The 21,768-nt window shown below is 38.2% G+C and overlaps 1 protein-coding gene across 7 annotated transcripts in view; it reads left to right on the forward strand.

Moving 5' to 3' along the window:
* The window catches only part of chd9 (chromodomain helicase DNA binding protein 9), a 73,232-nt gene that overhangs the window by 29,568 nt on the left and 21,896 nt on the right, over nt 1-21,768 (forward strand). For 6 of the 7 annotated variants that reach the window (XM_085147709.1, XM_085147931.1, XM_085147771.1 and 3 more), the window contains 10 exons: nt 1,643-2,055; nt 11,517-11,622; nt 13,847-13,993; nt 15,202-15,270; nt 15,482-15,537; nt 16,121-16,238; nt 16,553-16,639; nt 16,879-17,016; nt 17,991-18,112; nt 20,295-20,538. In XM_085147709.1, coding sequence (XP_085003835.1) covers nt 1,643-2,055; nt 11,517-11,622; nt 13,847-13,993; nt 15,202-15,270; nt 15,482-15,537; nt 16,121-16,238; nt 16,553-16,639; nt 16,879-17,016; nt 17,991-18,112; nt 20,295-20,538 — 1,500 coding nt within the window. The remainder of the gene's footprint in view (nt 1-1,642; nt 2,056-11,516; nt 11,623-13,846; nt 13,994-15,201; nt 15,271-15,481; nt 15,538-16,120; nt 16,239-16,552; nt 16,640-16,878; nt 17,017-17,990; nt 18,113-20,294; nt 20,539-21,768) is intronic. The other variant, XM_085147851.1, reaches the window with a different exon arrangement.

Here is a 21,768-nt window from a genome sequence, read left to right on the forward strand (position 1 = left end):
TCTCCCTTGCGCTGCCTTTCTGATAGAAACCTGTTTTCATATTTAGTCTTCCCCTTTCCTACGTCTTTCATGTGCGTTCATGTTCTTCCGCTCTTAAACATTACTTTCTACTCCTCCCTCTGTCTCTCTCTCTCTCTCTATTTTCTTTCTTTTCACCAATAACTTAAATGAGAACATTCCAGCATGATCTGGTAAATTTCCTCCTAATAGCCTCAGCGGCGTGGCACACGTGAAAATCATAATGCAGCTTTTGTGTGTATTTTTTTTCTCCCCACTTCTTCCAAATGAATTGCTAGTTAGTCAGTTCCCTCCCCCACTTTGTCAGTGAGGTTCAAGCTAATTCTCTTTATTTAGCTAGCAGTGTGGAAAAAAAGCAACCAGCCGCGCCTGGGCCATGTAGGCATACGCAACACATTTTTAGATTAGGTCATCCATTTATGGGTTCCCTCTCTGCTGGGCTTAAAGCCCACCACAGGGTGCTTGTGTAGTCATAACCGCAGTCACGCCATCTATTATGCACATATTATCATGTATCAGGCAGGCTAGATTATTTATGTCTGCGAGGCTCACTGTGACCTGCTACATTGAACCAGTGTTTAACCCTCCGTTTGAAGCTCACTTAGCTTACTTGAGCCAAAAGAATTTCATTTGACTTTTGATGTCACATGGTTTCAGAGTTCAGACAGAGGGTCGTCTGCCCTTGATCTAAATGAATTCTTGGAGGAAACATTGGCCTTTCATCAAGCTCAGTGTCTACTAGTAGAGTAGAGTTAAAATGGGCATCATGCAGAGCATGGCAGGTCCACCCCCCACCCCCAGCTTTTGAGATGGGGACAGCAACAAGCTCTGCTGCCGGAGTGCTTCACACAGCCTTGAGAAGGTTCCTTTTTTCTGAATGAGTGATATTTTCATCCGTCACACAAATGCACCCTAGTATGTTGCGAATTCATAGAAGGCTGGATTTTAACATTTAGTTTCTTCCTTGTTTTAGACCTCGTTTCATATTTATTACATTCAGCTGCTTACTGTACAGTAAAATGGCATCACACTGTGCTTCCACGATATTCTGTGAAGGAAACAATAATTCGATTGCGTTAGCTGAGCTGTGTGACTATAGTGGATCCACATGCTGAATGCAGCTATAAATACAAGTAGTGGTATTAATGGCTTGTTTTTTTTTTTTTTTTTTTAAATAAATGCTTATGGTGTTACAAAACAGGAAGATGTTTTGAACAATATCTTTTTTTTTTCTTTTTTTAAAAAAATTGTTTGTTAACAAACCTAGTGACAACACACCTATATAAGTAGAAATGCATAACCTGTAAATGGCTGCAGGCTGTATCAGTACATCAACATTGTACCTCATTGGCTTTGTAATCTGTTATATGCATTATGTAAATTAAGGCTGATGTTTTGGGGTTTTTTTTCCTGTTTTGTATTTTTTATTTATTTTTTGTGAGTCAGTGTTTTGAAGCTAGCATTTGGACATTATTTTTGTTATTAAGCTTTTTCTTTTTAAAGATCTTTGCATCGCTAGATTTTTCTAAGGTGCAGCTTTTTGTTTCGAAGACTAGATGACATCACACACCTTTTACAGTACCATGCTCACTATGTTTCTGTTTATTTTTCTCTTTGACCATAGCCTCGAAAGAACGCTAATGGTCCCGGAAGCCAGATACGGGTCCTCAGTCCCCCAATGAAGAGCAGCTCATCCTCGTCATCATCCTCTTCATCTTCCTCTTCATCTTCATCCAGCTCCTCATCAGAGAAGAGGGTTCCACGGAGGACACATCATCAGATGGATTCAACTCCACAGGACAAGCAGGAGAAGGCAAATAGGATAATATCAGAGGCTATTGCAAAGGCTCGGCAAAGAGGGGAGAAAAACATCCCAAGGGTTATGAGCCCAGAGAGCTTCCCCAGCTCTTCTTCGCAGTACAAAGCCCACCGTGATCATGAGCACAAAGGAAATGGGAAGGCACGGTCCAAGGAGAAGGCCTGCAGGAAAGCTTGTATTATACCCTCCTCCAAGACCAAGCAGAAGGCCAAGATCGGGTATGTAGTCAAAACCATAAATGCTCAGCTATAAACTGCTGCAGTGCACTGTTGCTTTGGCAAAAAATAATCCACTAAGCATTGCTTTGATCTCATTTCTTTTAACTCAACTCATGCTTAAGTAACAGCGGCATTTCATGAGCCCGTATGAGCAAGTAACATGTGCCACTGATTAACTATCTGTCATTATACTTAATATACAAAAGACAAAGAAATTGTAGCTTCAGCGTTTCAGAATTCAAATTAGGATTTTTAAATAATTGTATAGCAACAATATACACCACATTAATATGTAAATAGGATAAACAATACATTGAGACAGAGATTCATATAAAATGAAAAGTTACAGGACCAAATCTTACATATTGGAAAGCTTATGTCAGCTATTGTATTTTCTATAGATTATGTAGTGAAAAACATGTTAACATTATTGATCACTATTTTGTCACTACTGGAAAATGGTGAAACGCATAGCTTGCGTTCAGTAAAAGTCAAGTTTATGTTGAGGCTCTTCACTTCACTTCATCCACATCCACTTTTCTAACAGGAATTTAAAGGGATGGTTTAGAGTTTGAAACTATTACATATTTATGATGATTGTTCTAAATGTTTGATTCAAGAGCCAGTTTAAAAAGAGCAATGTTCAATAGGGGAAAAAAATATTTTCTTCAAGTTCCCAAGTCACAGCTCAGTAAGTTTAAACTTGAATTAATGTTACTATACATGTACTTTGTCTTTTTCTGACTTAAGGTAATGTCTGCTTGCTATTTGCATCAATAAAGCAGCAGCATTTGACTGATTTTCGGTTCTTGTGTATCGGTTGATTTTTATTGGTACATTTTTACATTTATTTTCTGCCTGTGGTTGCCAAGATGGAAGCTCAAAGTTCAACAGACTTTACTGCACGCCATAACAATAAACCAGGCTCAGTCATCAGCATAGACATGGGAGGAGCACACAAAGACTCCATTTACATGCAGGACAGTGCTTCTTAGTATGTTTTGGTGAGTAGTGCTGATGTAAAGATACCTTAATCTGTCTCCCATCCCCCCATTTTTAACTGCTATGAGCAGTATGTAGCTCTAAGCCACACCCAGCGCAGCCTGTTAAGATATCAGCTGGTGCAGATGTGAATGCAGAGGCAGGGAACTGAAGGAATGGGGGAATGTTTAAATATATCACATTGTACAGCTAGAAAAAAAATCGCTATTGGTTTTAAAGCAGCACCCACATTTGAGACCTAGCGTGAGAGTGGCTGGAAATGGTCAAACTGAATATCTGGTTGGTTGCGGCCTTGGTTAATAATTAGATGAGGTATGCTGAGGGAGAAAAGCTGTAGCACATAATGAATTTCACATGTCCTGTGTGTGATAATGACAAAGTTGTGGAAGTGCTAATGTTTGGGAGAACAGTGAGATGATGGAGGCATCAGTCATTGTGATACAGTCTGCCTACACTTTCAGGTTTAGTTGGAGGTAGGTGTCTGTTGGTGTTCACATTAAGTCATGTCTTAGCTCCATGATGAGCTCCATGAGGTTTGTGGATGTGATTGAATTTCTGAACAAGCTAAGGTGTGATCTTAAAATGAAAGCGTTGTTTGAACTTGTTATTTATCTTTGACTTTTAAGATCAGGAAGCTTCACTCATATCGGTTAGAGAGTGCACACCCAGATCTTTTACTCTTCTAACCACCTTGCATCCGTTGAGACAGTTCTTAAAACCATCAGTATGTAATCAAGTGCAGTCTAAGACTTGATGGCTTTAAAGGACAGCTAACAGTGTGTTTGCAGTCTGTCATTTAAATGTGTCACAGATAAGTCATTGTTGTTATAAGCTAATGAGCTAAGTAACCCTAGCAACCATACCTGGGGTAAATGTTGTTTTAAAAAACAAAAAAACAGTCAGACCAAAATACAGTCAGTGATATGGACCACATTTTATAGCACCCATTTCTTCATGTATTCCAGCCATTTTGAAAAATGAAGTGTATTCAGGTCAGATGATGGACCGGTCATCTGACTAGAATGACCATACTGAGAAATTTATAAAGTGCACAACATTTCAAATTAGTTTGACTGCTTTGCTTTATATTTTGCTAAACATTACATGACATTACTATGCCTTAATTAATCATATTTTGTGATTTAAGCTATTTAAGCTATTAAAATTGCTCTTAAATATGTTAAGCTGTTAAAATGCAAAAGACTTTGGTGCGAACACGGCAGTGACGTATAGCTGTCTGTATATGACAAGAGGTTTGTAGGAGTGTGTGAATGTTTCCTCTGAGGTGTGAAGATTCATAGCTAAGAAAATCTTGAGGCTAATGGAGCTTTTACTTTGCTAATTAGCAAATAAAGAACAGACAAATTGGAGAGGATCTTTTTCAAGAGCTCCAGTTAATGATGCTGCTTGAAGACTCAAAAACCAAAATAACTGTGACTCTTGATGGCCATGTTGATATAAACAAAGACACAGGAATAGAATGTGCATTCACCTAAATCCAGCAAGTCCAGTTTAACTGAGACAGGCAGGTGTAGACCTTGAATAACGAAGTCAAAACATGATCCGCCACAGTCTCGCAGCACTCTAATCATAAACATAAAAACTAAAACCTATTGGATGGCCTGATTTTGTCATAAATGCCATTTTCAACACCCACTTTTTGACTTAACTTTTTTCTAAACAGTAATGAAGTAAATGTATTATTGCAAATGCACAGGGAGTGACTACTTGTTGATGAAAGACAGAAAGGAGAAAACTTTCAAGGCTAACAGAACAAACATACCAGCTATAAAAGACTGAAGTGACTGGCACTGTTCTAACAGTTACAGTGTTTATTTTCATTTTTGTATTGTACATTTTGACTATGGACTTGTAGAACTACTTCACAGGGCCTATCCATAATAGTGTTCTTGCATTAAGGCTATGAATGGCTGTATTTCTGACTGTGCCTTGGCCTCTTGCCCTTATGTGACATACCTGTCATGATCTTCTTGTCATTCAACTACTTGGGTAGTTACAGCTGAATTGAAGTCTAGTTACCCATATCATAGATGAAATGGATTTTGGGTTGACTCTTGGTCTGGCAATAAAAGCCCAATTCTACACACATTTGCATACATTCAAGAGTACACAATTAATTATAGATATGCTGTATTATGCATAGTCTGTTTACTAGTTCTTTCTTTTTTTGTGAAGAAGATTCACAGTTTCTATTTTTGCTCCACAGAGATGCAGTTGGAATATGTTTATATATGTACAGTGAGGGGTAGATCTGTTGCACTTGTGATGAAGACTGCGGTGATTGAGACTATAACACGAAGCGTCTTTTCTGTATTCATAGTGGAGAGAGTCCTGTTTATATGCATGCACCACCAAGGATCTCCACATAAAATATTAATGTATACCGACTGCAGAGGTACTAACCTTCCGCTAAAGTCATTAATTCAGGCTCTGCTCTGTTGAGGGTGTGTGCTTGGCTGTGTTCAGAAAGCTGGAGGTTGTGTGTATTTGGTGCTGTTTGAGTATGTGCTCACTCTTCCATCGCATCGTCTGACTGTTCTTTAAGCAGGGAATTGGATCCCACGATAAGACCATTACCCTAATTGTCAGTATACTTAAGGCTCTGTTTCTCTGAGACCACTATACTGTCATCACTACCAATGTTTCTTGGAGAATCCATTCTGTTTAATGCCTAATAAGTGTCCTCTGGATTACGTGGATAGTTTGCTCACCAGATGCTTGGAAAGCACATTGGGGGGTCATACAATCGTATGGAAAATCTGCCTGTCTGATGAGAATAAATAAATTAATGCAGCTGATTAAAATATGGATGCAACAGCCGCTGTGACAGGTGGACATGACAGATATCCAAGAAAAATCAAACCGGAGAATAAATGTTACATATTTGTTATCTTTGTCTTGGCTAATATGCTTCAGTATCAAATGACTCTTCTTATCTGGGGATTTTTAATGAAACTATAGCCCAACAAGAATTTTCCAGCACTAAAGTCCTAACTGATGTCCTACTTTGGCAAAACAAGAGGTGATACATTAAAATCAGCTATTGGGGAATTATAGAGACTAATTTTCAACTTGGTTTATAACCGTCTTAATAATTAAATTGACTTTAATCACTACGACTGCTGAATATTTATCAAAGCTTAAACATAGACCATTAGATCCCACAGCATTTAGGCAAATCAGACACATCATCGTGGAAGCTCTTATGCTTTGCTGCTATAAGGTGCAATAACCCTGGGGAATCATTTCAACTGTTAGTACTACAGGTGTTTATGTTGAATCTTCAGATTCACTCGTTTGTGGTGTTTTTGTTTTTGTTTTAATCAAAAGTTAAAACTTAAGCACGTATTTGTGCCTCAAAGATATATCATACCTTAATATCATACATAAAATTGCTTGTGGTATGCTTTGGAAATGACAGACTGTAATAGTAAAACAGATTAGTGAGTTAACCCATCATTGTAAAATAATTCATTTTTAATTATAAAAGCTTTACTTGCTTTCAGCATGACATGATGGACTGACCCTAAAAGATGTTGTGGGCAGGATGCCTTTTTCAGGGTCACCATAGGACCTGCATCCTGCATCCTATCCTGTTTTTAATATTGTGTAAATACACCTAAACTTAATAAACAGGACTAGGGCACTGATAGATTTTTTTTTCCGCTTTTCAGCCAGAATTTTATGAATTTAAATATTAACCAACATTATCTACTCTAAGGAGAGGAGGTGGTTATTTTACTGGATAGGCTTGACCGATCACGGCTCTCTGTAGGCTGGAATGTGCTTTTCGTGCAGCCTACCTGCTGAAAAATACCCTCAAATAATTATCAGATGAAAGCAGTGTGCTGCTCTTTTTGTTCCACCCTCCCCCTCCTCTTTACATTTTTTTTCCTAATATAAATTTGGTTCAATCAGCATGCTCAAAGCTGTGCATCCAATGCTTCCTGTGAGCAGGCATGTTATAAATATGCTGATACTACAAAGCAGCAGGGTAGTAGGAAAATATCAAACAAAATGGTGCTTGTGAGATCAATTACATGATAGAAAATGGAGGTTTAAGTCTAGTGTATGTGCTGCAGCGTATAGCTGTTCATATTTCAATGCTTGCCTGCTAGCTGTCTAATCTCTTCTCCCTCACTTTTTTCATTAGGGAAAGCTAAAGCTGTTTTTTTTATTTTTTTTTTTTTATTGTTTTCCTAGTTAATCCCTTGCAGGGTGCATTTTTGTGCGTGTTCACATGTGCAGGCATGTGATATATAAACATTCTGGGGGTCTGTGCATGTCTTAATGCAAACTCAGATGTTCTTATATGTGTGTGTGTGTGTGTGTGTGTGTGTGTGTGTGTGTGTGTGCGCGCGTGTGTTTGTGTGGAAGAGAAAGAGGCTACTACCCGTTTTTAATTTAAAAAAAAAAATGTTTGCTGTATAAAGCAGAAATCCCATGAGGCCATGTGCTCTGCGCTGATATAGTATTTGTGTTTTAGAGGGTGCTTGATAGCGCTGCTGCTGCTACTGTTTCCAGTTGTTTGCTATGTGGTACTGAGATTATAGCCTTCCATTCATAAGAAGGGGGATTTCCTGAGAACGACCTGCAGTGCTGTGTCAATAAGCCCCTCAGGATAAGAAACGCACACAAACACGCAGCATACTTAACGGCATTTTTGAGTATAATTCGTTCACTCAAAATCATAATTTTCTGAGGTAGGCTATCTAATAGGTGAATACTGTTCCTCCGACATTCTGAAATGCCTCATTGCAGTTTTGGCTGGCAAAGCACCATCAGATCTTGATTCTATTAAAATCAAACCCTCACTCATGCACTCTCACTGGCGATATGCCAAGTAGGACAGGACAACACTGGGGGACAAGGGATGGGGTTATTTGGCACAATGGGGGAAAAGCAGCCAAGAAAGCCGAGCAACTAGATTATTACTCTCAGGAAAAAGCTTGTGATAGCCTATCATCAGTGATACAGAGTAATGTCAGATCAGGGGCAACTGTAGTCAAATTAAAGATGTAGGATTATGTCTTGAACATGGCCTTGTAAAATTTAGAATCTTTATCAGGAACAAACATTTCCACCCAGCAACTCTGGGTGGAAATGCACCATAAAGTACAAATATAGGAAACAAAAATGAGTAGAAGTGGTGTGCTCTGCAACCATAGAGGTTAACGCGTGTCAAGAAACATGACATGGTTGCCAAAGTTATGAAGTCACCTTCTGATATCAGTTAGTTTTAATGGACAAACTATTCATTGAATAATGTTTCGAAGGGTTGGTCTGAAGGTCATTTGTTTTGCTCAAGATTGGAAAACATCAGTGCGAACAAATTTAATAATTTGAAATGGTTTTGACCCAATTGATAAAATTCAATATGGGAAATTGCATCAATATAGAGTTGACTGTTGGTATTATAAGGTAATTATTTGTTTAACACATGCCCCAGAGACTTTGTTGCAGACAGTTTCTTCTTGTGTTCACTTTCTGATAAATTTGGCATTTTCCTTCAATATAAAAAAACCCCTCTTTTTACAGCTGTCTCTTTACCTGGTCAGGCTGTTAGGCATTTTGAATACTTAGGAGAATGGATAGAATTTTTGTAATTCAGTGGTTTTCATGCTGATCTTTTAAAGTTCTTTACATCAGGGAGAACTAACTAGTACCCAGAAGAGTCTGCTTTTGTACCACTTTTTGTCAGTACGGGGTTGACTTCAAAGTCTGAGTTTATTCCCTGTCATTTGAGTTACCATATTTCAGCTTGTGGGAAGGCTATCCAGTCAAAGGGAGAGTGTGCATTAGTACTGATGTTAGTAAATCTTTGGGTGGTCCTGTGTATCAGCCACATAAGCGGTGGAACAGGATGTTACCATCACTAAGATGTGGGTTTTGTTTTTTGTGTGTGCAAGTGTAGAATCTATTTTTCATTACGATGGCATCTATGTAAATCACGTGACTCTCGTAAATGCCATGCACACATGCAGCAGATGTCGATACAAATGTATCACACCGACATCCGTATTTTCTGTCTTCACTGTCTGGCTCAATTGATGTTTCTAGAGTCCTCAAGTATCTTGCTTCACAGTTCAAGTTTTCCCATATGGGGGTCAGAGAGATGCTTTAGCCCTGTTATGTGCTGTTAGTTGCCAAGCTGCTAAATGGTGATGTGACACTGCTATTCAGCAAGACCCATATCACAGCCAGCTTTTATTTAGTCAACGATAAACATTGTGTTCAGTCCCATTTAGCTACTTTATTATTATCATTATTATCAGTATTGTTTTTGTGTTGTTTCATTTAGGTTTTTGTCTTCTTTTCTTGGCGTCAGAGCTGGAAACTTTCTTTTTTCTTCCACTGTGTCACTCTGACTTGGCATATATCTTAGCCATTCGTAGTGTTAGTAACCATGTACTGGTGTTGTTTTCACAGGAAGTGATGTCATGAGGAAGATTTAACACCCACATAGCCAAATACACTCCCAAGGGCATGTTGCATGGCAACCATAAAGTGTCATTGTCAAGAGGATTTGTGAGATGTAATATCATCCAGAGAGGGGTGGGGTGGGGGGACAGGGATGACAGCTGAGGGGACAGCTCTTCAGTATTGCTGGAAGTCTGTTATTTTCTACCTTACACAGTCAGATATTTTAATAGGTATGTGGATGAGTGTTTGTATCACCTGAAATGTATCTAGTCTATCAGACCACTAATTCCTATGTTGCTTCAAGTATTTTTCCATGTAGATAAGCTTCAGATGATTAATCTTTTGACATTAAAAGTGAAATGCGTGAAAAGGTGTCAAAAATATGTTTTCGAGGAATTTTATTTTGTTTGTTTTTACTTTATTTTAACTATGAAAAAAAAAGGGTTATAAGGATATTTATGCACACTTACAAATATATACAAAAATATATACAAAACAATATATACAAAATGCAGTTGGTTTGCTGTGCTGTGGTTATCCCTCGGTTAAATTTAACATGTTGCTGGAATAAGAATAAAGAAGGGAATGCCTCACTCATGCCCTTTTGTGATTGGACATAGCATATTTTGGAGGAGTAAGGGGGATAAAATGATAAATTGGAAACAACAAAATTAGTGGTTTTAAATATTGAAGTTGCTATCTTGACAGTTTGTTTCTTTGCTGTCCTAGTTGCACATATTTTTCCTCTCACACTCTTAACATGTTTGAAAGCTTATAGGGAAGAAGATATATATATATTTTCTATCAATATCACACCAAGCCAAAGATTTACCACTTGCGGCTAGCAAGAGATTATGCATGTGGAGAAGTGGAAGATGGGAAGTGTCTGCATATGTGGTTAGAGAATATATGGAGAAAGGTCACAGAAATGATATGTGACTGAAAGAGAGGAGAGGGGATTAGAATATGAAATGCTGGCAAAAAATTAAAAGCTTGCATATAGTCATTCTGCAGTTTAGTGATATTTGCTGAGATGCTGAAGATATCTGGAGCTCTGGTACTATAAATGTATATTAGACCAAGGTCAAACTAGGAATGGTATTTTAAAGAGGAAAAAAATATTTACCAAATTAGCATCGAATGACGTTGGTGTGAATCTTCCATTTAAGGAGGAGCTTTAGCAAAGCACCAAATTCCTCTCTGTATAAACTGAGGCAGCGTCCATTGTGAGCATGTTAATACGTGCAGCCATTCTCTACAATCGTTCCACTGCTGTTGTTATATGTATGTTGGAGTTTTACATTTAACTGCATTTATTCCTTTCAGAATCCAATGCAGCAAATGCTTTTCTTTTTCAATGTATATGTTTTGGTTGTCTTTCCATCCTTCTCTTAGAAGCCATTAATGATAGCCTTTTTGTTAGAAGTAGTTCCTTATCCACCCACTTAAAAGCTGTTAAAATGTCTCACTGTAGATTTAGTTCAAAATAACCCTGTTTCTTCTGAAATAAATGTCACTTCTTTTGAAGTGTTTTTGCTTTCTGTGATGAGCTCTTAAAAATGCATTCACTTTGCATTAATATACTCCATAACGTTTATGCAAGTGCATCTTTATACGAAGAATTGTCAAAAACAATGAACAAGCCAAATTGCCCATGTAGAATATTTATACTGATATGATACATGATAAACAGATTGTAGAATGTTTAGCAGGACTTCATACACTTGAACAAGTTTATTGGGTAGATATATATATTTTTTTATCATTTCTTATTTAAGAACTTTAGACATGGACACATTTGTGAGATAAACAAGATTTTTAACAATGTTTTGAAAATAAATGTGGATTAATTTCAGTGTAGAATCAAGCACGAAAAGGCAGAAAACACTAATCAGAAGCCTCTGGATTGTACCATTAGGGCATTTGTATGCCTAAATATGCCTAAAGCAGAGTAAAAATTGTATATTTGGTACATGTTTTTCATTGTTTTCATGGGGTCTTTTTCTCTCTCTTAGGAAAATTGTCATCAAGATTGGAAAGAAGAAAAGGCGAAAGCCCGAGTCTTCAGAGGAGTCGGATGATGACCCTCCCCCTCAACACACTTTGAAGGATGATGACTCTGTGAGTTCCAGTATAAAGTATACACAGACTTATGCAGACATGCATGCACAGTACAAGCCAACAAGGAACAGGGGCTCTAATGAGACTGGGAGAAATTAGTGCATTTCATTGCCGTTTATCAAACCAAAGTATGAACCTTACATATGAGACAACACTAGAATTTTAAGTTGGAACTTGGCTATATTTGACTGTTATTTCCCTACTTTATTCAGATTTTGTGCAGGTGTTATTGAGAGCAGACGAGAAATACGAGACGCTTTTTCTGTTAGCTTTCTGATAAAACTTAAGTGGTGTCCTCGGCCTGGCTGTTCACACTGCTGCTGAGCATTGTAGAAGACTTAACAGCTTTAGTCTGATCCTGGAAGGCTCCACTCTCTGGTTCATATGGAGGTCATACAGTGGGTGGCTATCTCAAGTACACATTCTCATCTGTGTTGATGATTGAGAAAACTGACAGCAGAGGTTTTTATCTAGGTCAGAGCATCAATGATAGAATGGCAAATTGAAGTAGGTGTCACCTGAGTTTACCCTTGAGCATTTAAAACACACTTCTGGTCTGTGTGGAGCTTTTCTCACTAGTAGGTTCTGACAGATATCCAAAAGGTTATGAGTGACATGAATGAATGACTGGGGACGACACCCTACTAACTACAGTGTGTTGTATGATATAATTACGCCCGCTAAGTGGCACCCCAGGACTTAATTAAAATAGTCGGTGGATGACTCATTTATGATGATCTTGTGGAAGAGGTTGAAGTAGCTTGGCCGCCAGCTGGAACAGGAGCATGATCTCCTCAGGGGCTCGCTCCTATTGTTGTGGCATGCGGCAGGTTTGAGTCTCCAGCTTCTGGTCAGTTTGGGTCTGTGAATGTAAGGGTATATCTCCACGGGAATACTGTGCTGCACACCTAATTAACTGTGGCTCAGTGGCATTTATTCCTAATTAACTACATATTATCATTAGGAGGGGCTCGTGTATTGATGCAGGATGCAGCTGCCCACGCATATGATAATTATAAAGGCTTGACAGGAAGGAATAGAAAGAAGCTGGGTTTTAGAGCACTTTTTTTCTGATTTTAAGGATATTTTTCTGGACTTTGACTTGGTTTTAGTAACGTAAGGCCAGTAATAGGTTATGTTGGGCAATGGCCTGCACAATGGAAAACTCTATATTATCATTTTGAACAGGGAAATGTATAAATGTTAAGTGCTTTTGCTAGGGCTGTTTGATATAATGATGTATATCGGATGACAATATAAAAACATCTATTGTTTCATTTTACGCTTCGTGGTGTCGCAAAATAAACTGTTTATGGCAATATTTTTTCATCGTTTTGATGGTCACTGTAGTGGCTATATTAATTTCTTAAAGTTCTCTCTTTCTCTTATATTTAATATAACCACACTACGGACGGACAAGCGCCTGTTTTATGCGCAGTCGTTAGCAACAACGACGGTAAAACCATCGCGTGTCCGCTTGTTTATTTTCCACATAAACCTTTCACAATAAAGCTCAAGATCATGTTGAGACTTTTCAAAATAAACTGAATCACGTGAAAAAGTATGCAGAGTATTTATGGATGAGAAGCAAAAAAGAGCCTTCAGGTGCTAAAAAATAAACCTTAGACTCAAACATTAGAACAGGCTTTCCCCCGCAGCACGCTGTGTAATAAATACTCACAAAGAAAACGGCGGCCGTTACAACCTATGTCTAAAAATGCATAGTTTCATGCATCGGTTAAAACACTCGACTCCAGGTACACAACGCTCAGCTTGGTTTTTATATCGTCATCCGATTTATATCGAACAGCCCTAGGACACTCTGAGCCTTGATAATACGTCAATCATGAACTTGATCATATAGTGTTTTTTTTCTTTGTGTTTTCTTTAGCTAAGTTTATTACCTTGCTTTGGCGACCTATGTGAAGTAGTTACATTGTTGCTTTTGTTAATAAATAACACCGGTTTGTAACAGGCACACTAGTTAAGAATGAAATGAGTCCATGCACAAGATTCTGTTAGCAACATCTGCTCAGTCTTGATCAAATCTTCAGTCTTAGAGCCATATGGGAAATTTTCATGCGAAGCAGTCATTAATTACCAATTTTATTTTGCAGTTTCAAAATTGATTAATGAAGTAGTTGAGATTATTTCTCTTTTGTGTAAATGTGCTTCTTACTCCTTTTTTTTGGCTTATATCTTTTTAAATTAATTTATTTTTTAGAAGAGGCGGTCTAATCGACAGGTGAAGAGAAAGAAGTATGCTGAAGAGCTGGAGACCAGGTTGTCAGATGAAGAAGTCAAGGTTATTGTCAAAGCCAAGAAAACCAATACTGCAGCATCCAGGGAACCCGCTCTTCAGCTATTTGTAGTAAGTAATTCTGCATATAACTCTGTGGGAAACATGTTTAATTTCAGTTCTTTCAGTTATAACATAAATGGGAAAATACAGCTTCAGTGTATTAACTGGAATCAGTGAATGTTGCATTTGTGAAAAAGATACAGTACACCCTATGACTGACTAGCTGGTAGAACCATCTTTAGCAGCAATAACTTGAAGTAACTTATTTTCTGCATGGTTTTATCAGGTTTGTGGGAATTTGTTTATGCACAGCTATCTTAAGGTCCTGCCACAGTATTTGAATTGGGTTAAAGTCTGTACTGAGCAACTGCAACAACCTGGTTCTTTTCCAGTTACTGTATTGTAAAGTTGCTGGTGTGTTGGGGATCATGGTCCACAATTACCCATTTTAGACCAAGATTTTAACTGTCGGGCAGATGGTCTAACATTTGGCTCTAGAATACTTTGGTATACAGGGGAGTTTGTGGTCGACTTGGTGACTGCATGGTGCTCATGTCCTGTGGCCTTAAAACAAGCCCAAATAATCGTCCCTCCAACTTGCTCTTAACAGTTGGTATGAGGTGTTTGTGCTGATATGCTGTTTGATTTTTGTCAACCATGGTGCTTTGCTCTATGACCAAACCTCTCCACTTTGGTCTTGTCTCTCTTTTTCACATGTATTAAGAGTTTTGTCTTGAAAAGAAATAGAATTGTTTGTGGAAATAATGCACATAAACATTGTTGGGAAGATCTTATTTTTGTACCATAAAAGAACACAAACACACTCAGTAAAAAAACAAAACAAAAAACAATAGGACTGCTTGCTCTGCTGAATAGCCTGTTCTTTTCAACAACACACTGTGACGTACAAACCAGGACCACTGCAGTAAGGCTTTAAAAAAGAAGGATAATACTCACTGCACTGTCCTTTTTTTTTTTTTTTTTTCTTTTTTATGATTTAGATGCAACAGCACAGAAGTTAGAAAGGGCCACAGAAACATTTTAATACTTAAAAATAAAATTAGTTGTCCTCTAATTTCTAATTAGATAATTCTGGGATATTTTTATGTAATGCAGAATCATAAATTTGACAAAGGGATTTATGATGTGTAAAGCATAAGAGAGCATCTGGTGTTTGTTTTTGTTATCATATTATGAAGACATTTATGCAACGTAATGCTCTGGGGTGACTGTTATGAATTTATCAGTTGACATTAACCATATCATGTTCTCTGTAGGAGAATCCCAGTGAAGAGGATGCTGCTGTTGTTGACAAAATCATGTCTTCTCGTATTGCTAAGAAGGAGGTAAATATTTAATTTGTTGTTTTGCCTTATTTTTTAACCATTGCACAGTTGTGATAAAAGCTTCTCTTGCAAATTTTTAGCTTAATAGATTTTTGGGACTATGTATTGAGTTGTATCGTTGTATTATGTTTTTTTCCCCCCTTATTATAGCACTAAAACTAAATGAAAGCATTGCTTCTCATTGTTATGTTTTTTCATTCTTTTTCTTTAGGTCTCTCCAGGAGTGGTCATTGAGGTGGAAGAGTTTTTTGTAAAATACAAAAACTAGTAAGTTATTCATGTGTAGTTTCTGGGTGGTTAGTGGCATATATGTTTTTGTCTATAGATATATCTATAGAAACACAGGCAACATGAAAGCTAGAGGACGTAATTAAGAACTTTTGACTTTTCAAACATCAATACATCACAGGCATGCATGAGACAACTTTTAGTATTGTCGTGTCCTCAATGTTATGATTACTGTTTTTTCTGTTAATAAAGAAGAATACAAATTCTAGCGTGTTCACACACCAAATTATCAGTTTTAATGTTTTGGAAATTAAGATTTAAGTGTCATACTCAGCTTCCCAGAATTTTGTTTTTGTGTGTGGCAGATAATCTGTCATCAGCCAGATCACATCCATCATTTCGCAGCCAAATGATAACGAGGATGGAAATATGAATGTGAAAACACTTTAATATTTCTAAACAAATATGACTGAGAACAGCATGCCAGTAGAGACTGTGACCACATCTGCAATCTGTGATCACACCTGCTGGCCTCAGCAGTTCCCCCAGATGCTGTTTAGGTGATTGCACGAGTCCCTTACCTTACTGATCTCGTGTGTGTGTGTGTGTGTGTGTGTGTCAGCTCCTACCTACACTGTGAGTGGGCCACAGAACAGCAGCTGGAGAAGGACAAGAGGATTCAGCAGAAGATCAAACGCTTCAAGATGAAACAGGCACAGAGGGCACTCTTCTTTGCAGATGTAAGAATGTGCGACTGGTTTGTGTGTCGACACAATTATTTGGTTTTTATTTTTTTGGGGGGGGGGGGGGGGGTACTTTTTGTCGAATACATTTCTATAAGTGGGTGTGGGTGTCTCCACAATTTGGTGTGTCTTTTAGGATGCAACTGCACGTTCAGTACACATCTGCGTGCATATATTTGAGTCTCTTTGCTCACTCATTTGATACAATATAATGTTTATCTCAGTTTCCAGATGGTGAGTGGGCACTTTGGTTTATTCTCTTTATTTAATCTTTTTCATTTCCTTTTGTGTTTTCCTTCTGTCTCGCTCAGATGGAAGAGGAGCCATTTAACCCTGACTACGTAGAAGTAGATAGAGTGCTGGAGGTGTCATATTGCGAGGACAAAGATACAAGAGAGGTAAGCGAATCCTTTTTCATTTCATCACATACGTGAGTTCTGTATTTGTATAAGTTCCTGAATGGTTTTCATGGTTTTGTTCCTTTCAAAAGATTCTCCACTCTAGCAATGTCTTTGTATCTCAGAAATGCCCAAGGCCATCCTAATGGGCTTCCTCGCAGCCTTTGTTAATATTGTAAAAGCAAAGCTTGGCCTCACTCTAGTCTTTTTCAGTGCTAATCCTCCTCTGCTTGTTACAGGAAGTGGTGTACTACCTGGTAAAGTGGTGCTCTCTGCCTTATGAAGACAGCACCTGGGAGCTGAAGGACGATGTAGATCAGAGCAAGATTGAGGAGTTTGAGCAGCTGCAGGCAGCCAAGCCAGACTCACGCAGGGTGGTAAGTTGTGCCTGCCAGCCTTCTTCAGTTATCACTGTATTTCCATGTTTCTTTATCACTCTTATACATGTGTGCGTGTGTGCGTGTGCGTGTACACACACATATTACAGTGATCTAAATAAGACAACACTCGCACAGGGGTATGAGCGAGCTTGAAAGACAAACACCTGCTGTCAGTCACTTCAACATCAGTGATTGATGTTTTTATTGGAAAGGTAAAACTAGGAAAACATTTTCTATTGAAGATTCGCAAGATGTACTGAACAGACTGAAGTCAAAATTAGGAGAAAAGAAATAGACTAATCTTCAAAGAGAACAATGTTTTTTGGTTTTGTTTTTTATCATACTCTATAGTTCCCCTTTATTGAGCAACAAACTGTTGTATTTATAACTAGACTACACAGAGATCAGTCGTGTAACTTGTACTATGAAGACTGACAGTTTTAGTTTCAGGTTATCTTTCGTCTTTTATTTCCCTGTCCACTATAATAGTTCACACTTTGCATACCTGTGGTTGTAACAATAGGTCAGTTTTTATACCTCTACACCCCTGTGTATATATCAGATACACTGGCATTTTTTGCGTGCAATGTTACCATATAGGTTTGCAGATGCAGCAAGGTTGGCGTGCTGGAGATTTTGTTTTTATATTGCATGTATGTCACACTGCTGGATTTCCTTATTTTTTATATATTCTAAACCATTGTCATTCTCCAGTTTGCTCAAATAACCAACATTTTGCTTATGACCACTGCTGCTAGCTCCACATCCAATTTACTATTGTATAAGTTACAGATCCTTTAGCCTATCTCGGCTATAGTACACCCTGGATGGGGTGCCAGTCAATTGTACGGTCATAATGCTAACATTATGTATAAGAAATTGTGTCATGCATTTGTAATATTTACGTTCTACTGAAAAGTGTTCATCAAAAATGTAAAGTTAACTTCCTATCTGCCATATATGTCACTTAGGAGCGTCCCCCTGCCAATCTGTGGAAGAAGAGGGAACAATCGAGACAATACAGGAATGGCAACAGCCTCAGGGACTACCAGCTAGAAGGAGTCAACTGGCTTCTTTTCAACTGGTACAACAGGTTAGTTTTAAGCACTGTGAGTATGCATACCTGTAAAAAAATCTGCAGCTATTGTGAAAAACCCAAATAGCTTTTAAGTGGTGTCACAGTACAGAAATTATGCCATCACGTAGTTTTTGTAGTTGTCAGCTGATGTTAATCTCCCACTCAGCCACACCCCAGAGATGCTCTATTGGGTTGCAATATCACAGCCCAATAGAAAACTTGGAGAGCATTTCATTTCATTGAAGTCATTGCCGTGTTAAAGAAACTGGTTTGATAAGATTTGACATGATTTAACAAGATCCAAGCCAGCATGAGCGAAATATGCTCTCTTTTCCAAGTCCCTGTTAGTATTCTTGCTGTAGCATTTTGGATCAGCTGAAGGCTTTTCAAAGAGTTTTAGGAGGGCCTACTATTAATGAATTACAATAGTCCAGTCTAGAAGTAATAAATGCATGAACTAGTTTTTCAGCATCACTCTGAAACTGGGTATTCCAATTTTAGAGAGAGCGCACAAATATAATAAAGTACTCCTACGTATTGTTTGTTATGCACATTAAATGGTCAAAAATGGCTCCAAGATTCTTCACAGTGTTACTGGAGGCCAAGGTAATGACATCCAGAGTAAGCATTTGGTTAGATACCACGTTTCTAAGATTTTTGGGGCGAGTACAATAACCTCAGTTTTATCTAATTTTAGAAGCAGAAAATTTGAAAATCATCCAGTCTTTAAAGGCATTCCTGCAGTTTAACTAATTGGTGTGTGCTATCTTGCTTAATGGATAATGTTGGGTATTACCTGCAAAGCAATAAAAATGTATGCTATGATACATGATATTGCCTAAGTGAAGCATATATAATGTAAACGGAATTGGCCCTAGCACGTAACTCTGTGGAACTTCATAATTAACCTATGGTGTTTGAAGAGGACTCTCCATTTACATGAACAAATTGGAGTCTATTTCATAGATATGATTCAAACCATCAGCAGTCAACTGTGTGAAATGTTGCACAGAGCCCCCCCACACACACTTCTTTTTAATTTAAGTGAAATCAAATTTAATTATGGAACCATTGTTTTATAAAAATAAAGGCACATAATTTCATACACATCACAAATTGCAGTGGTTATGTAATGTGCCCTAATTTCATAAAGGTAATAATATTTTGTTTTTTATACTTCAGAGATGTGCTTATCCAATTCTGTGGTCTCTTTTGGGGATATAATATGTAGTGTTGCTAATCTGTTTAGCGTTGTACAAAGAGGTTTTTTGTTGTTTTCTTTGCTCTATTTGTATCAGTGCAAATTGGATTAATAACAGAAACGTCTATCAGTTCAGGATACTGTAGTATATTTGATTTATTTTACATACATTTTGTGTTTCAAGAAGAGGTCTTTTGGGTGTATTGGCATTGCGGATTATAAATAATGAATGATTTATCTTGCTTTGAATCCTGTGTGTGTGGGACCATCTTGTGTTTTTCTGTATTCACATTATTTGCTTAGGCCTGTGAGGGTAGTCAAATTTCCTGTCAAGGTGCATACTGCTGCGACATTTGCTTTTCTTCGCCTACAATCTCAAAAGATGTGCTGCACAGTACATCTGCTGAACACAGTGTCAGTGCGCTTGCATTAACCCTGGGAATTGGTTTTGTTATGTGTGAGCATGCAGGAGTTTGTGTATGCCTACGCAGAGAGATTCATCAAAAGTAGAGAGCTGCTTAAGAGGCCAGTGGGAATATCTGCACGTTGCAATTAGCATCAAGACATAATACCCCCACCCACTGGACAGCTGAATAAATGGTTAGCTGGAGTACACCACGCAGCAGAGGCAGTTGCATTTACCATTGTGTGCTGTATGATATCTTGGGACTGTTATTACTGCTGATTATCTTGTTTTCACTGTTTTTTGTTTGTTTTTTATTGTCACCGGAGTTCTGCATTTTCCTTTCACTTTCTTGCTTTTCCTCTTTTCACCTATTCCCCTGGCCGTCTGTACATATTTTGTATATTGTTAGAAGAGAAGAATTTCTCATAATATACACCACTCTGTGTTTGTGATAAAATTGCATACAGTACTTAGATTCAAAACATTTGCACCCCCCCCCCTCCCCCACCTACTTTACTTTTTGTACAAAGCAAGGAATTTATTTTCTCCTGCTTTCTTTTTGTCCTAAATCCACTGTTTTCTTTTCTAAGACGGAACTGCATCCTGGCAGATGAGATGGGCCTAGGGAAAACAATACAGTCCATCACTTTCCTAGAAGAAATCTATCGCGTTGGAATCCAAGCGCCCTTTCTCATAATTGCCCCACTCTCCACCATCACCAACTGGGAGCGGGAGTTCCGTACCTGGACCCACCTCAATGTCATCGTTTACCATGGAAGCATGGTCAGCAGGCAGATGCTCCAGCAGTATGAGATGTATTTCAGGGATGCACAGGTAAATGAATATATCAAGCGCAGAAAATTTTAAATTTTAAAATGAGTACAACAGCTTCAACACAAGAATTCACCTTTATTGCTCTTGAGCACAGTAGTTTTTATTTTACAAGTACCAGTGTTATTCTGTCACACAATAAAGAGAATAATATAGAAAGGAGCCCTTTAAGAAGCTGAAATGTGCTATATATTACTTGCATCCTTTCATATAGTTTTGGCCAATGTGTAGTAGGTACCGTAATATGATTGTATATCACCACGCTGGCTGTTTTTGGCTATGAGAAGACTTAAGGACTTATAAAGGAATCAGCTCTGGATGCACAGGGGGGCTCCCAGCTTGTCTCTCTTACCAACCACATAGAGAAATGTAAGAATTTGGAGGTCTTTTAGTTCATTTTAATATATATATACCTAATTTTTCCTTTTTAAAGACAGGCAAGCAGAACTCAATTCTGCTGTGCTTACCTTTTAAGAGTGAAAGGCTGTGATTCATTTTGATTAAAGTAATCACAGTGCTTTTTAAAAAACAGCAGCACTGTGTCAGTAACATGAAATCCTACGAGTAGTGTAATGATATGTTTCAAAGCAGGAGGCCTTCTTATAACAATAGGAGTCGGATATTGAAAAGCCAGGAAAACCGTGATTGTGTGTGCAACACAAACGCCAGATACCCTTTACAGTCCTATAGCTAGTGCAGCAACCTCATTTAACACCATGTTTTTCAAGGAAAACTCATCTGCTGTAAGACAGGAACAAACAACAGTTCAAGCACAGTGGATTTCTGTGCTTGGTGCAAGTTGTTTGTAAGGTTTGTGTCAAGGCTGTGTTCAGAATCGCTTGAAAAGGTATCACTTCGTAGCTGTATTGATTTTTGTCAGCCTGTATAAAATATAAATCTATAAACAGCTTGGGTTTGCTCACACTGGGAGAGATAGCGTTTCAACAAATATCTGATTTATAATACTAAGATATGCATATAGCAAGAATCCAAATAGGGCCCGTGCCTGACAATATGTAGGCTGCTAGGTAGTTAGTGAGCCTTGAACAGAAGCTTTATGTGGTTGGCAGGCCATGTGATGTGTCACAGCAGGCAGTTAGGACCTTTTAGTATTCTGACGAACCGTAGGAGGAATCTAAGGCGAGAGGAGAACAGAGTGGAGCCGCCACCAGCCTGTCTCCCAGGCAGCCTGTGATGTCATAGCAGCCCCCACGGGGAGATCTCTGTCATCGC

The sequence above is a fragment of the Neolamprologus multifasciatus genome, chromosome 1 (assembly GCF_963576455.1).
Source record: "Neolamprologus multifasciatus chromosome 1, fNeoMul1.2, whole genome shotgun sequence".
In the NCBI taxonomy this organism is placed as follows: domain Eukaryota; kingdom Metazoa; phylum Chordata; class Actinopteri; order Cichliformes; family Cichlidae; genus Neolamprologus; species Neolamprologus multifasciatus.